The 12,637-nt window shown below is 43.4% G+C and overlaps 1 protein-coding gene across 7 annotated transcripts in view; it reads left to right on the top strand.

Annotated features, from left to right (window-relative positions):
- Positions 1-12,637, top strand: part of VWF (von Willebrand factor) — a 134,160-nt gene that overhangs the window by 34,712 nt on the left and 86,811 nt on the right. For 5 of the 7 annotated variants that reach the window (XM_064420511.1, XM_064420512.1, XM_064420508.1 and 2 more), the window contains 7 exons: positions 60-288; positions 2,278-2,400; positions 5,224-5,335; positions 7,082-7,128; positions 10,086-10,222; positions 11,550-11,688; positions 12,287-12,387. In XM_064420511.1, coding sequence (XP_064276581.1) covers positions 60-288; positions 2,278-2,400; positions 5,224-5,335; positions 7,082-7,128; positions 10,086-10,222; positions 11,550-11,688; positions 12,287-12,387 — 888 coding nt within the window. Of the gene's footprint in view, positions 1-59; positions 289-2,277; positions 2,401-5,223; positions 5,336-7,081; positions 7,129-10,085; positions 10,223-11,549; positions 11,689-12,286; positions 12,388-12,637 lie in introns of those variants that run through there. The other 2 variants (XM_064420509.1, XM_064420515.1) reach the window with 2 other exon arrangements.

Genomic DNA, 12,637 nt, shown 5'->3' on the forward strand with positions numbered 1-12,637 from the left:
AGGAAGTAATTTTGTCCCCTTCTCTCTCTCTGTCCCTTTACCCCTCACTTCTCGTGCAGGGTGTCCTAGAAACCTGCCAGCTGCTGAGCACATCGCTGACCTTCTCCCGGTGCCACCATCGAGTGGATCCTGAGCCCTACATCAGCCTCTGTGAAAGGGACATCTGTGCCTGTCCCCAGGGTGTGGACTGTCATTGTCCTGCCTTTCTGGACTACGCCAGGAGCTGCGCTCATGAAGGAATCATTTTGGAGGGGTGGCCTGAAGAGAGCTCGTGCAGTAAGCTGGCAGGTTTATCCCTAGGCTGCTGTCTTGCAGATTTTTGTCCTGCAGCTAAAAGCAGCTGGTGCTTTTTTAGGAAGTTGGTTCGTTTATAGGAAGTACCTTTGCTCGCTCCACCTTTCAGCTCTCCATCACCCACCTTCTTCTAGAAGTTCTTGTCCCCAAGACAGTATTGTTTGAACTATTTATAAAGAAGAGCCTGAGCTGTTACATGTCCCACAACAGTGTACGTAGTCAGTGAAGGCTTATTTGATACACAGAGGTATAGACTAGGATGTTTAGGTGCTATTTTACATATGGTTCAGATGTATGACATTTTCCAGGCCGTATTTTTTTAAGTCAGCATCTTTGTGAAATGCTCTCTAACGTTTTTGCATAAATACAATTGTTTCACCCTTTATTTTCTTGATTGAATTGCTTTAAAATTGAGGTGTTGCCTTTTCTAATCTAATTTTTGTCTAGGTTAGAGATCCTGATTGCATCTTGAACTGCTGCCTTAATTAACCCAATTTTGCTGAGTTCAGAGGTCCTGATTTCATCTGTGCTGAGGTTTTGCAACAGGGAAGAGCACAGACTGACTGAGATAGATTGTATTTGTAGAAGAAAAGTCATGTTTGCACCTACCACTGAGAACCATGGTTAAATAGAAAGCATTCAAAAAATAATTAAAAAAAATCTACTAATATCCTGTTCTCAGTGATTTTCATATGGTTTTTTGTTATGAGAAAGGACATTTTCCTTGGAATGTTTGTGTAAATTGACTTAATGGGATAAACTGTCTGATTTGTACTGACAACACTTGGTTCTCTGGTAAAGATATTCTTGTATTGGCCACTGAAGAAATCTGTGCCTTCAGACTGTGGTTAGGGCAGCAAGATGCTGCCAGCCACTTGTTCTAGGGATTGTACAGACTGAGTTCTAGCAGTAATTTATTACCTTTCCACTGGGACATAAAAGGATCTATTAAAGCTCATCTCCTTGCTCAGGGTGTGAGCCAGATAACCCATTTTCGTTATGGCTCTTTGTAAGTCTGATTAAAAGGCACAAGTGAAATGAGCCTTTCTGTGATCCCAGGAGCTTTGGAGCTCATTTCTAACCCTTGAATTCGTGAGCTGCAGTTTGTTTTTTTTCTCCTGAGTCAAGAAAGAGGCAAGTGTCCCACTACCACAGCTGGAGCTCTATTTTCTATCACCCTTCATCTGTGCTATGGTGCTTTCTCAGGAGATGATGATGGAGATATGGAATGCTCTGCTGTGTGGGAAGGGCTCTAGTGCTGGGCACACTGTGCAAGTTGGTGCCCGAGCCCAGGGCACCCAGGGCAAGATCACTCCTTCGTTACCCTCCCACCTCCTCAGCAGAGGATTGGCTTGGAAAGGGCAGTCTCTAACCTTTTCTTCCCACTTCATGCCCCTGCAGTCTTGTAGGACATGGTGTGTGTGTGCATTGAAGAGAAGGAATGCCTGTAATAGTGTGTTTGTGTAATGGCCTGGCCTAGATAATGGTAGCAGTGGAGATACCAGGCATGGGTGTTATCTTGAGCTGTGGTTCCCTGGAAAATGTAGGATGGGATTTCAGAGTTTTAACTGTCTCCTGGTTCTCCCTGGAAACACCAAACAGGATAGTTTCACAAATGAGTGGAGTAAGTGCATGGCTTACAGGTGCAAAACAACCATGTCTGTCCAAATTGCTTAGATATTATTGCAAAACTTCTCCCTGGGTTTGATTATTCTTAATGCACTTGGGTTTAGTTATTAAGACTCAATTTATTAGAAAACAAATTGGTTTAACCTCTGAGTATTTACTATGCTACTTGACAGATGATATTGCAGCAAATTGAAAATCAAATATTTCTAAAATGTTCTGCTTCTAAAAAAATAATCATTTGGAAGTTGACATGACTTCTTGTGTCTCTGTGGTTCAGCCCTTGATAATGAAAGGATTTGTTGGTTTGAGAGTTACTCAGGAATTTGCATTTCTAATTTCTTTTAATTGTTTCAGGGCCAAGATGTCCAGTTGGCATGGAATATAAGGAGTGTGTATCCCCATGTGCCAAAACCTGCCAGAGTCTGAATATCAATGAAGTGTGTCATGGACAATGTGTTGATGGCTGCAGCTGCCCTGGTAATTTATTTACTGGATTATTTACAGAGAAACATTTGGCAGTCAGGCTACCTATTTTATTAGAAGAGAGAAAGCTGTGTCTTCCCTTAAATTTTCTTGAAATCAGAAACATTTCTTTTTTTTTCTGGGACCATGCCCTAGAATAATCCAGTTTCTGTAGCACATGTATGCTCACTCCATGAAAGGGCCATTTTTCAGGGCCAACTAAAAAGTAAATGTTTCTGTGAAAATCAGTACCAACTAATATTCCAAGATTGCCTTCATTTCTTGGTGAGAGACTGCTTGCCTTTGATGTACTCCTTCTGAATTGCTTGGGTTAGAGGCAAATACAGTTAGAGGAAGAAACAGCAGAGAATGCACTGAAGGAATTTCTTGCAGAAAAACAGTACTTGTAGTGGTTGCACTGCAAATTCAAAGGTCTTTATGATTTAGGTGGATAATTTATTATTGAATCTTCCATACAGGAGATTTGATTTGATTAAAGGGAACAGCCCAGCTGCACCAATTTTCTACTTCTGTCTTTTGTACTTAAAACAACTGCGGGAGGAGAGCTTGGTTCCTGGCTCCAAAGCTCCATATGCTTCCATTTCTAGCTGATTTTTTTTTGTTTGATTTTGTTCATTGGGTGTTTTGTTTGTTTTGAATAGGACTGTCTCTGCATTTCATCCTGTCTGAGCTTTGTGAATGCACACAGGTGTTTAGTGTCGCCTTGTACAAGATGCCAAGTGTGATGGAGGCTTGCAGAGCTTTGCTTTCCGAAACAAGGCAATAATGACAACGTCAGCCTTGTTTGAGGAGTGACTGCATTCAGAGTTTGGTAGTTTCCCATTTAGCTGCCAATCTTTTCCTTGCTGGAGGTTCAAAAGTGTGGCAGGACCTCTGGAGATTATTTTGTTTTGAAGGATCCAGCCACTGTATTTGTGCAGTCCTGGAAGTGTTGGAGAAAGCTGAAGGAAATGAATCCTCTGGCTGCACAAGGGCTCTTGCTGTACTTTTCCTTTGGTAGATGCATTGGTCTGTTCAGCATGGGAAAGATCTAAGGAGAGAGGAACTGAGAAGCGGAGAAGCAGGAGTTCCACAGAAAGGGTGAAGGGCATAAGAATAGCAATCAGCAGTTCAAAACTTTTACTGCTATTTGTTGCACACCCAGAAAGGAAGAACCTGGATTTGAGTTTGATAGAAAACCAGGAGGATCTGACAAATGACTAGAGGAATTTTTGATGAGGATTCTACCTTCACTTAGCTTTCTTCCAGTGCTCCAAGGGCAAACAGGATCTGAAGGATGTTTTGTAGCAGTCTGAATTGCTGCTAGTATAGTCCTGGGTAAGGAAGCAAAAAGGACCTTTGCATAATTATTAATTATAATAATCAAACACAGATGTTTAATTCAGCCACGAGTTGAGATGATCAGGTCCCACACACACACGGAGGGTCCAGCTTTCTCTATACAGGGGCCTGGGGCTGACCCTGGTCTCGGAGCAGTACAAAGATAAGGGCCAATCAGGGAAATAGGGAAGGTGTGGCTCAGGAGCAGAGGAACAGCCTAAGGAACAGGGGAAGGAGCCAATGGGGTCTAACAGCTTTTTGAGGAAGCTTCTTGTGTCTCCCTAGACTAGGGAATGCCCCCCCCCCACCCAGGGTCTCCACAATGTTTGATGAATGTCTTTTTTTTTTTTATTTTTTCCCCTCTGTTAAATGCCACTCATGGTTACATTAATTCCTGTAAATGGAATTACTCTTGCCAGAAAAAAAGGCAGGCAGGCATTCTGTTTTCTTGTGTTCTCTGGAGAGCCACAGCACTCTTAAATGCTCAGACCTTGTTGTGATTCTCTCTGTCACTGGAAGGATTTTCTCAACAGCCAGGCTCTTTCCAGGCAGCTCTATGGGAAAAATAGGAGAAAGGAGACTTATCTGGGTCTTGCTGTCAGTGATGACTGTTGCTCCCAAGGAAAAGAGCCAAAAATCTCTGCAGGCAATTGGAAGGAGTCCCTCAAAGAGAAGGCAGAGGGGTGTTCAAGAAAACAAATGTTTTGCCACAGCAGCTCTTTTGAAAATGTTGGAATATCAACTCTCTCTCAATATAGGGATTGAATAGAAAGCACTATAAACTAGCAATAGAAGCAAGAACAAGTTTCTACCTTAGAAAAATGTCGCAATTCCTTTGTGCCTCTGTTTATCCTTGGAGGATAAATAGCTCTCTCTATAGAACAGGTAATTATAGTTGTGTAATATGGAAACCTCAGCAGCTGGACCCAAGTTGGGAAGTTGGCCCTTTTGCTTTTTGCCTCTGCAGAAGTTCAGAAGTGGCTTCTTTCTCTCAGACTGTCTCTCCTAGACATAAATGGTGTCCAAATTAGTTTCTTCATTCCTCATTTTGACTCATCTTTGGTTCTCTTGTGACAAACACAAGACCTGTGAGGACACCCTTTACTGAAGCCAGTGAAGTTCATGGTTTTTCCAACAGTCATGTCCCAGGCCAGCTCTTATCAACTTTGATTGTGCTCCCTGTGTTTAATTTGTCTATGTCCCAACATGTGTTCTGGACCTGAGGATATGCTAAGCAAAGAGCTTTTCTGGGAGCACCAGAAATGCTTTGTTCACCAGGTCTGAGGGAGAGGCAGCACCAGAAGGAAAGCAGACACCTGGCCCTGTGAGGCTTTTTGGCAAGCCTCATTCCTTTTTATTGCTGTCTGTGACTAAGTATGGATAATAATGCATATGAAGTCTTGGCAAAGGCTGTGAAGAACAAGAAAATCTAATTGTATTTATGTTTCTGTCCCTGTGTGTGTGATATGGATGTCTGATGCTATCTGACCTATTCAGAGGGGCTGCTTCTTGATGGTGAACACTGCATTGAAAGCTCTGACTGCTCCTGCATCCACTCTGGAAAACATTATCCTCCTGGCTTCACCATCTCCCAGGACTGCAACTCATGGTAAACCCTGTGCTGCTCTGGTGTGGATGCTGTAGATAAGTACTGCACACTGGTCAGAGACTGCTTTGCATTATCTTTCTAGAAATCTACCTTAAAAAAATTTCCTTTCACTGGCAAAGGGCTTGCTCTCTTACTGGAATTCCCAGCCCCTTCCAAGAAGTGAGCTGTTCACAAAAGCAAAATCAGCTCTGTTTTTAAAGGGATATTTGATCTGATAGAACAACATGAAGGTCACAATCCTTCAAAGAGCAGAGAACTACCTGTTTCCTGTGGATAAGACAGACCAGCAGGTTCCCATGTCTGGGTAGTGTCAGCGATGGTGTCTTTGTTTTGACTTCCTATGTATATTTAACCTCTAAACCCCATTTCTTTCCAAGAGGAGTTAGCCTAAGGCACGTCCTTGGAACTTGTTACAGGGCTAATGAGTCTTCCTAGCATGGCTCACAATTTTTCTTTCACTCCTGAGTACCAGACTGGAGGGGAAAACCAGCACTTTACAGAAAGGAAGAGGAATTAGTCACATATTCCTGATCTGGTTTTTTGTTCAGTGTGAACATATTTGTGCAAGGAGTTTGGACAACTCCTTACTCAGAAGTTTCCAATTGGAGCACAGAAGGAGGAGGACTCAATGAAGGCCATGACATGCAGAAGAAAGGTGGTCTGTGCATCATCCCTGTTAATCAGAAGCTTTTCATTACCTGCACCATGTGTCCCAGAACACAAGCCATAACCATGACATTAGCATTTTATCTTTTTCCCTGCAGTTCTCTGCAGCTTTCAGCTTGGCCACATTGTTCAGCCTTAGTGCTCTTGGGAGATGAGTGTAGCCTGACAGGCTGGGTTTTTTATTGCTTGTGTTTTGTTACTGCTTCCTATTACTCAAACTTGATGCTGCTGTGGAGAACGTCATTCCACTGACTCTGCATTTAACATCCTCAATAATCTGCCTCCCCACAAATGGTTTTCAGGGGCTGGGATAATTAAAGGAATGAGAAGAATATAGTAGCTCTTGAAACAAGGAGTGTAGAGACGGTTGTGGAAGACACTGGAAGTGATCTCAGAAGCAGCAAAGGGGAATAGATTTGCTTAAGGGATAGTGAGGCAACTTTCACTGCCTAAAGATGGGCTGTCAAGAGGATGGGGCCAAACTTTTCTCAGAGACAAACAGGAAAGGGTTGTGAAGCAGTGGAGACAAGCTGCAAAGAAAATTCTGTTTTGACACAAAGAAAAATTCTCCCTTCTCCAGTGCTGTATTGGGACAGCTGCTCAGAGAAGCTGTAGGACCTAATTTTGGATATTTCTAAACTCAAATGGGCAAGGTTTTTACCCACCTAATCCAGCTTTGACATTGCCTTCTCTGAGGTGGGGATTGTAGTAAATTATTTTCCTAGAAGTCCCTTCAAACATTTTTTCCCCTGTGATTCTGTTGTATTGATAGATATACCTTGAGAACTGCATTGAACTCATTCCACATCAGTAGATTATAGCTGAAAATTCCATTAAACACAGAGCTTTAACAGGGAAAAACAGAAATCCTTGAGTTCTGCAACCATACCCATTCATATTATCAGCAGGTGCTGTCAAATAATGGGAAGAAAGGATGAATACATTAAGAAATGAGGTTATGGGAGATGGAAAGGATGCTGGGGACTGATCTAACTTCCCTGGTACAGTTTTTTGGGAAAAATGTGCAACAGAAGATTTATATTCGTGTACTCTTGCTTAACTTCCTACTCTCTTTCCTAGCATTTGTCGACGTGGCATGTGGATCTGCAGCAATGGGGAATGCCCAGGTATGTTGGCTTTACTCTTTTCAGGCTTTGACAAATAAGCCTTGCCTACATCCCTCCCACTCATGCCCCACTTATGTATTTTATTTTTACCCAAAAAAGCAAATCTTTATTCTTTCTTGCTCACTCCAGTACAATCCAGTGGGATCCTACTTTTAAGTTCTTCTCCTGAGACAAGTCAGACGTTGCCCTGTGTGGTTTATGTGTAGCAATGAAAAATCCTGTTTGGTGGGAAGGCCAGTTCCTGCTTTGATTACTTAGCTTGCCAGTTATAAGGGTCTGTATGTTCAGAGGCTTGGCTTGCAGGTAGAGGAACACTTCTGGCTTTCTTTGACCAGGTTCAATTTCTCATTGTACCTTCCTGACCATGACAATTTCCCTTATGGTCATGTTGTGGGTGAAGGAGCCACAGGCCCAGGGAGAAAGTGGCTGCCCTGCCTTCCATAGGTGATGGCAGATTGGAGAGGCAGCTCTGCAGATGCAGACTGGGGTTATGGCTGGACAGGAAAACAGCAGATTTGTGGGGTTTGGTGGTTTTTTGTTGAGATGAGACTGTGCAGTCCTCACAAATTAGGGGAATTGCAACAATCTATCAAAAAGTGTTCTATCAAAGAAGTCTGTCTTTTTCTAGTAACGTGAAACTTGCCTGACCCATCAATGCTCTGTTTCCTCCTGCTTTAGAACAAAAGAGGACTTCCCCCAAAGTATCAGCACTTAAAGAAGAGGATGGGGGGTGATGTACGCAAATATTCAAAATGGAGATGACATTTTTAGTGAGCTGTCCCCTGTGCTTGTTGATTAAGGATCTCTTCAAGTGCAGAGAATCTCCCTGTCTAAAACACAGCTTCAAGGACACAGCCCAGGCTGATTCATTACATCTTTTAGCTAATGGGCAGCAGCATGATTACAAACAAGAAATAGGTGCTTTTCAAACTTCAGTTTTTCCTTAGGTTACAGGTTTTAATGTCCTTCCTCTCTGGGCTGTGATGAATACTCTGTGGGTCAAATTTTTATCCTTAACTCCAGCCACACTTTCTTTATATTGATTATAGAAGTGAAGAGAAATCTGGTATTGAGGCTTGCACACAGATGTTGATCTTCAGCTCTGTGCAAGAGGCAATATAGCATTGCAGCCTTTTTCTGAACTGGGAAGCTGTCCCAAATGAGAAGTGGAAAAGAAAGGCAGCTTATTTTTGTACCTTCTGCCAATATAGCTAAATCAGTGTTCTGCTAGGCTTGTTCAAGACAGAATGTTGTGTACCTGCAGCTGTTGTACATGTGCCTGCTAAAAACTGTACTGAGACAGTATGGGAGGGCAGCAAAGCCTCCCAGAGTAGGCAAATTTATATTGTTACCTGTGCTGTTTGTCTCTACTTGAAGTAATACTGTAGCATATTTTCATTGTTGGTTAGTTACCACAAATATTTCTAAAATTATGTGTCCAGAAAATTTATGTAGTTACTTGTAGAAACTTTAGGTAGTTCTGTTTTTCTATTGGCCAACTTTTTTTTTTAAATTTATTTATTTATTTTTTAATTTGTTTTGTTTTGTTTCGTTTTGTTTTGGGTCAGGAAAGATTGCTTTCATATTGTGGGAGTGAATTGCCCAGCTGTAAATTTGGTGATAAGGTGTATCCAAAGGGGGAGCTGGCTGGCACTACCAAGAGGCTTTCAAGCTTATATCATAGCGGAAATAATTATGAAGGCAGAAGGTTTCAGGAAATTTCATGGGATTATTATATCAAATGGAGTAGACAGAGGAACCCATAAGTAAAGACTTGGCTGCAGAAAAGAAAATTCTCTTTCAGGAGCAATGCCAAAGGTTGGGACTTGTCTTAGATAGCAGTCCTCAGTTCTCTGTGCTTCAAACCTGTCCTTGTTTCCTTGTTGCAGAGAATGCCCTGAAAATCAAACTCCAAGGGATGACAAACATCCAGGAGGTGCTGAACTTCTCTTAGGGTGAATCAGAGCTGTGCAAGGCTGGGAATCCTCACAGGATCTGTACTTTAGCACCAGCTGCTTTAAGATAGTAAACACTAATAATATGCTGAAAAGGGAAATTTCCACATGATGTTCATTAGACAGATCTTCTGTGGGACGCAAAGGCAGCGAAGAGAGAGTAACTCATGGAGCTCACCTTGCCAGCTTGTAACATTTAACCCTTCTCCAGCCTTTGGCTGGTGATGGCCAGTGTAGACCCAGCACTTGAATTTTGTTCTGGATGAGGAAGTGGCTGCCTTGTTTGCCATGGGATCATCTGTAAGTGTGATGGTCTTCTCATATGGATTTTCTTTGCAAGCTCTGTGGAGTTGGAGTCTTTATGTGTTTGCTTGATGGGGTACTAAATCCCAGCTGTGCTATTGGGATACTGCCTTCCTGGAATTGAAAAGCCACAACTTATCAAAACACATTCAAATGCTGATATGCTTAAATGGCTCCTTTTTCTAGTAGAAAGATGGTCCAGCCAGGCTTTCACATTATTTTGTGAGGACTTTAGATGTAGCTATTGTAACTATAGAATTATTTTCAACTTTCTGTTAGTTGAGATGATGGTTCAGGGTAAACTCCAACATAAATTCTACCCTTGGAAGGACTCCCACAGACATTATCTTCCAGCTCTTCATTCTCATAAGGTATTTTATGTTAAAATAACTTATTGGTATTTAAGGCATCCCAACAAAAGAATATAGGCTTTTCCATAGGCACAGACTTCAGCTCTTGACTGTGATTTATTCTGTGTTCCCCAGCGGTTGTTAGTTCCTCTGTTACTACTAGTAATGCCTTGCGGAAATAAACAGTGAGATAAGGATCATGCTGTTGCTTTCTGGTCTGTATGGAGCTCAGGCCTTGTACAACCTGTTCCACCAGAGCTGCTCTTCCCCCTCAGAGGCTTGTGGGGGCTGAGCAGGAATTTGCTTGAATCTGGCACAGGGATGATTAATGGCTTTTTGCTTTTTCCAGGGGAATGCTCTGTCACTGGCCAGTCCCATTTCAAAAGCTTTGACAACAAGTATTTCACCTTCAGTGGGATTTGCCAGTACTTATTTGCCAAGGATTGCGTGGAAAATTCCTTTTCTGTGATCATCCAGACGGTGCAGGTAACAGCAGCCTTGACTGGTGCCTCTGTGCATGCTCTTGAGAGAGGGGGCAGGGCTGTGGGACTATGACAGGAATTGCAGATGTACTGGCCAACAGAAGTAATTTCCCTGTGAGATAATTAGTTTAAATAACAGATACAGTCTTTCTCCTTAGTTAATAAGTGTTTTGCTTCTCCTCACCACCATTCCCAGGAGCCTGGGGATGGAGACTTGTGATGAGGTTTGGAGAATGGGCCCTCACCGACTTTTTGCCAACAAACAAGCAGAGGCAAGGGTGCACCCCTTGCCAAGCACCGTGGCTGCTGGTGCCTCCCTAATGCCTGTGGGGAAAGGACATTTCCTTGGACACCAAGCAGAGTGCACTGGCAAAGCAGTGCCTTGCTTTGTTTCCCATTTAGTCAGATTGGCTGGTGATTTTTTTGTACTGAGACAGCAGCTCCCGACTTTCTTTGCTCCTCCCCCGATGGATGTGTGAGAAGCAACTGCAGAGAGGCAGGAAAGGGAGGCAGACGAGTGCAGGGAGGGATGGAGACCCTGAAGGGGAATGTCACAGGGAAGTTTACACAGCTGTGAAATGAATAGACCAGTTGTACTTGGGAAAAGGTGAATAAACCTGGAGACTGAAAAGGACCCTGAGGGAAGGAGAGGGGAAGAAAGGTAATGGGGACAGAGAAATTGAAGGCAGGGAGAGGTGCAATGGAGACAGGAACTCACAGGAGGGGGAGAGGAGTATCAGCCTGTCCAGAGCACCAGGGAAATTGCAGGCTTTGGAGAAATGGGCTGTGACAATTCTCCACACAATCTGTGTCTGTCTCCTGCATTAGAGAGCTCTGATAGTGCAGCTCTGAGGTCATCAGTGCTTGGGAACCTGCAGGACCGGTTTCCACTGAAACTACCCTTTCGAAACCAGGGAGGAGATGTGGGCCCCCCCCAATCCCTTTTCCTCATCTGGGTATCCTAGAGCTGGGAAAATAAACACCCCAGGAGTCTTGGGTAATGTGAACTGCATGGCTGTTTTGTAGGCTGTATGGGTCGGGTGTCCTTCCTTCTTCTGCCACAGCTCTGGAGCTGGTCACTGCCAGGGGTCTGGTGGAATACCCACAGATCCCTTTCCAAGTTCTGAGACGGGGAGCTCAGCCATAGTGTGTGATTAGTGGGATAATGGAGGGAAGGCTGCCAGCCTGCTGTTTGTGGGATGCAGAAACTATATCTATAAAACTGACGTGACACTCAACACCTTTCAAATTAGATGGCAAAATGCCTTCTGGGACTAAGTCACCAAGAAAGTGAAAACTTGATTTTTGAGGCAGATTTTCTCTTCCCTCAGTGTGCAGATGATCCTGATGCAGTTTGCACTCGCTCAGCTTCTGTCCGGATCCGGGATATGGACAACAGCATCATTAAAATGAAACACGGAGGAGGAGTTTCACTGAATGGACAGGACATACAGATCCCTTTGCTGCAAGGTGTGTTCACATGGTCTGACTCTGGCCAGCCACTGAAAGCCTCCTGCTTAGTAGTGGTTTTAGACATGCCTTAGCTTAATCAAAGAGTGTTTTCGATGCCAAACTCTCTTGCAGTCTCTTCTAGAGGCTCCGGCATTTCAACTTCTCTCCATGCAGCAGACAGATCTTGACTTGGCTCCTCTAAAATCAGAAGAATTAAGCTGGTCTGCACTTGTGAGATTTGTGAAAATCACTGTTGGTCTATTCATTTTAATTTTTTTTTTTTTAACAGAAGCTTCAAATCATTGAATCACAGAATGATTTGGTTTGCACCTTAAGGATCAACCTTAAAGCAGGTTCAACCCCCCTGCCTTGGGCAGGACACCTTCCACTATCCCAGGTTGCTCTGAGCCCCATCCAACCTGGCCTTGGATACTTCCAGGGATGGGGCAGCAACAGCTTCTCTGGGCAACCTGTGCCAGGCCCTCAGCAACCTCATAGGGAACAATTTCTTCCCAATATCCAGTCTAAACCTGTTCTCTGTCAATGTAAAGCCATTGCCCCTTGTCCTGTCGCTACATCTTGTAAAAGCTCACTGGCACCCTGTGGTTGCCTTCAGGTGCCCTCCGTGTCCAACGTGTGGTGAGGAGTTCAGTTCGCCTCACCTATGGGGATGATCTGCAGATTGACTGGGATGGTCATGGAGAACTCCTAGTGAAGGTACTTTTTCTGGTTTTTTTTTCTGCCTGCTTGCCCCCTCTTTTGTTCCACCCAAATATGTACAAAGATTTTCTTGTCTGAAGTTGGAAGTTGCTTTTTGTTGCATGTTAGGAATTCCATTCTCTTTTGCTACTCCCAGAGTAATATACAGGTTCTTTTGTATTCCAGAAACAAACACTTCGTCTTACAGCAGCTTGGTAGCTTTTTTCTCCTCCCCTTTTTTCTTTTTTTTTTTTGTATGTGTGTCTAA

Source organism: Passer domesticus, chromosome 5, assembly GCF_036417665.1.
Source record: "Passer domesticus isolate bPasDom1 chromosome 5, bPasDom1.hap1, whole genome shotgun sequence".
Classification (NCBI taxonomy): Eukaryota; Metazoa; Chordata; class Aves; order Passeriformes; family Passeridae; genus Passer; species Passer domesticus.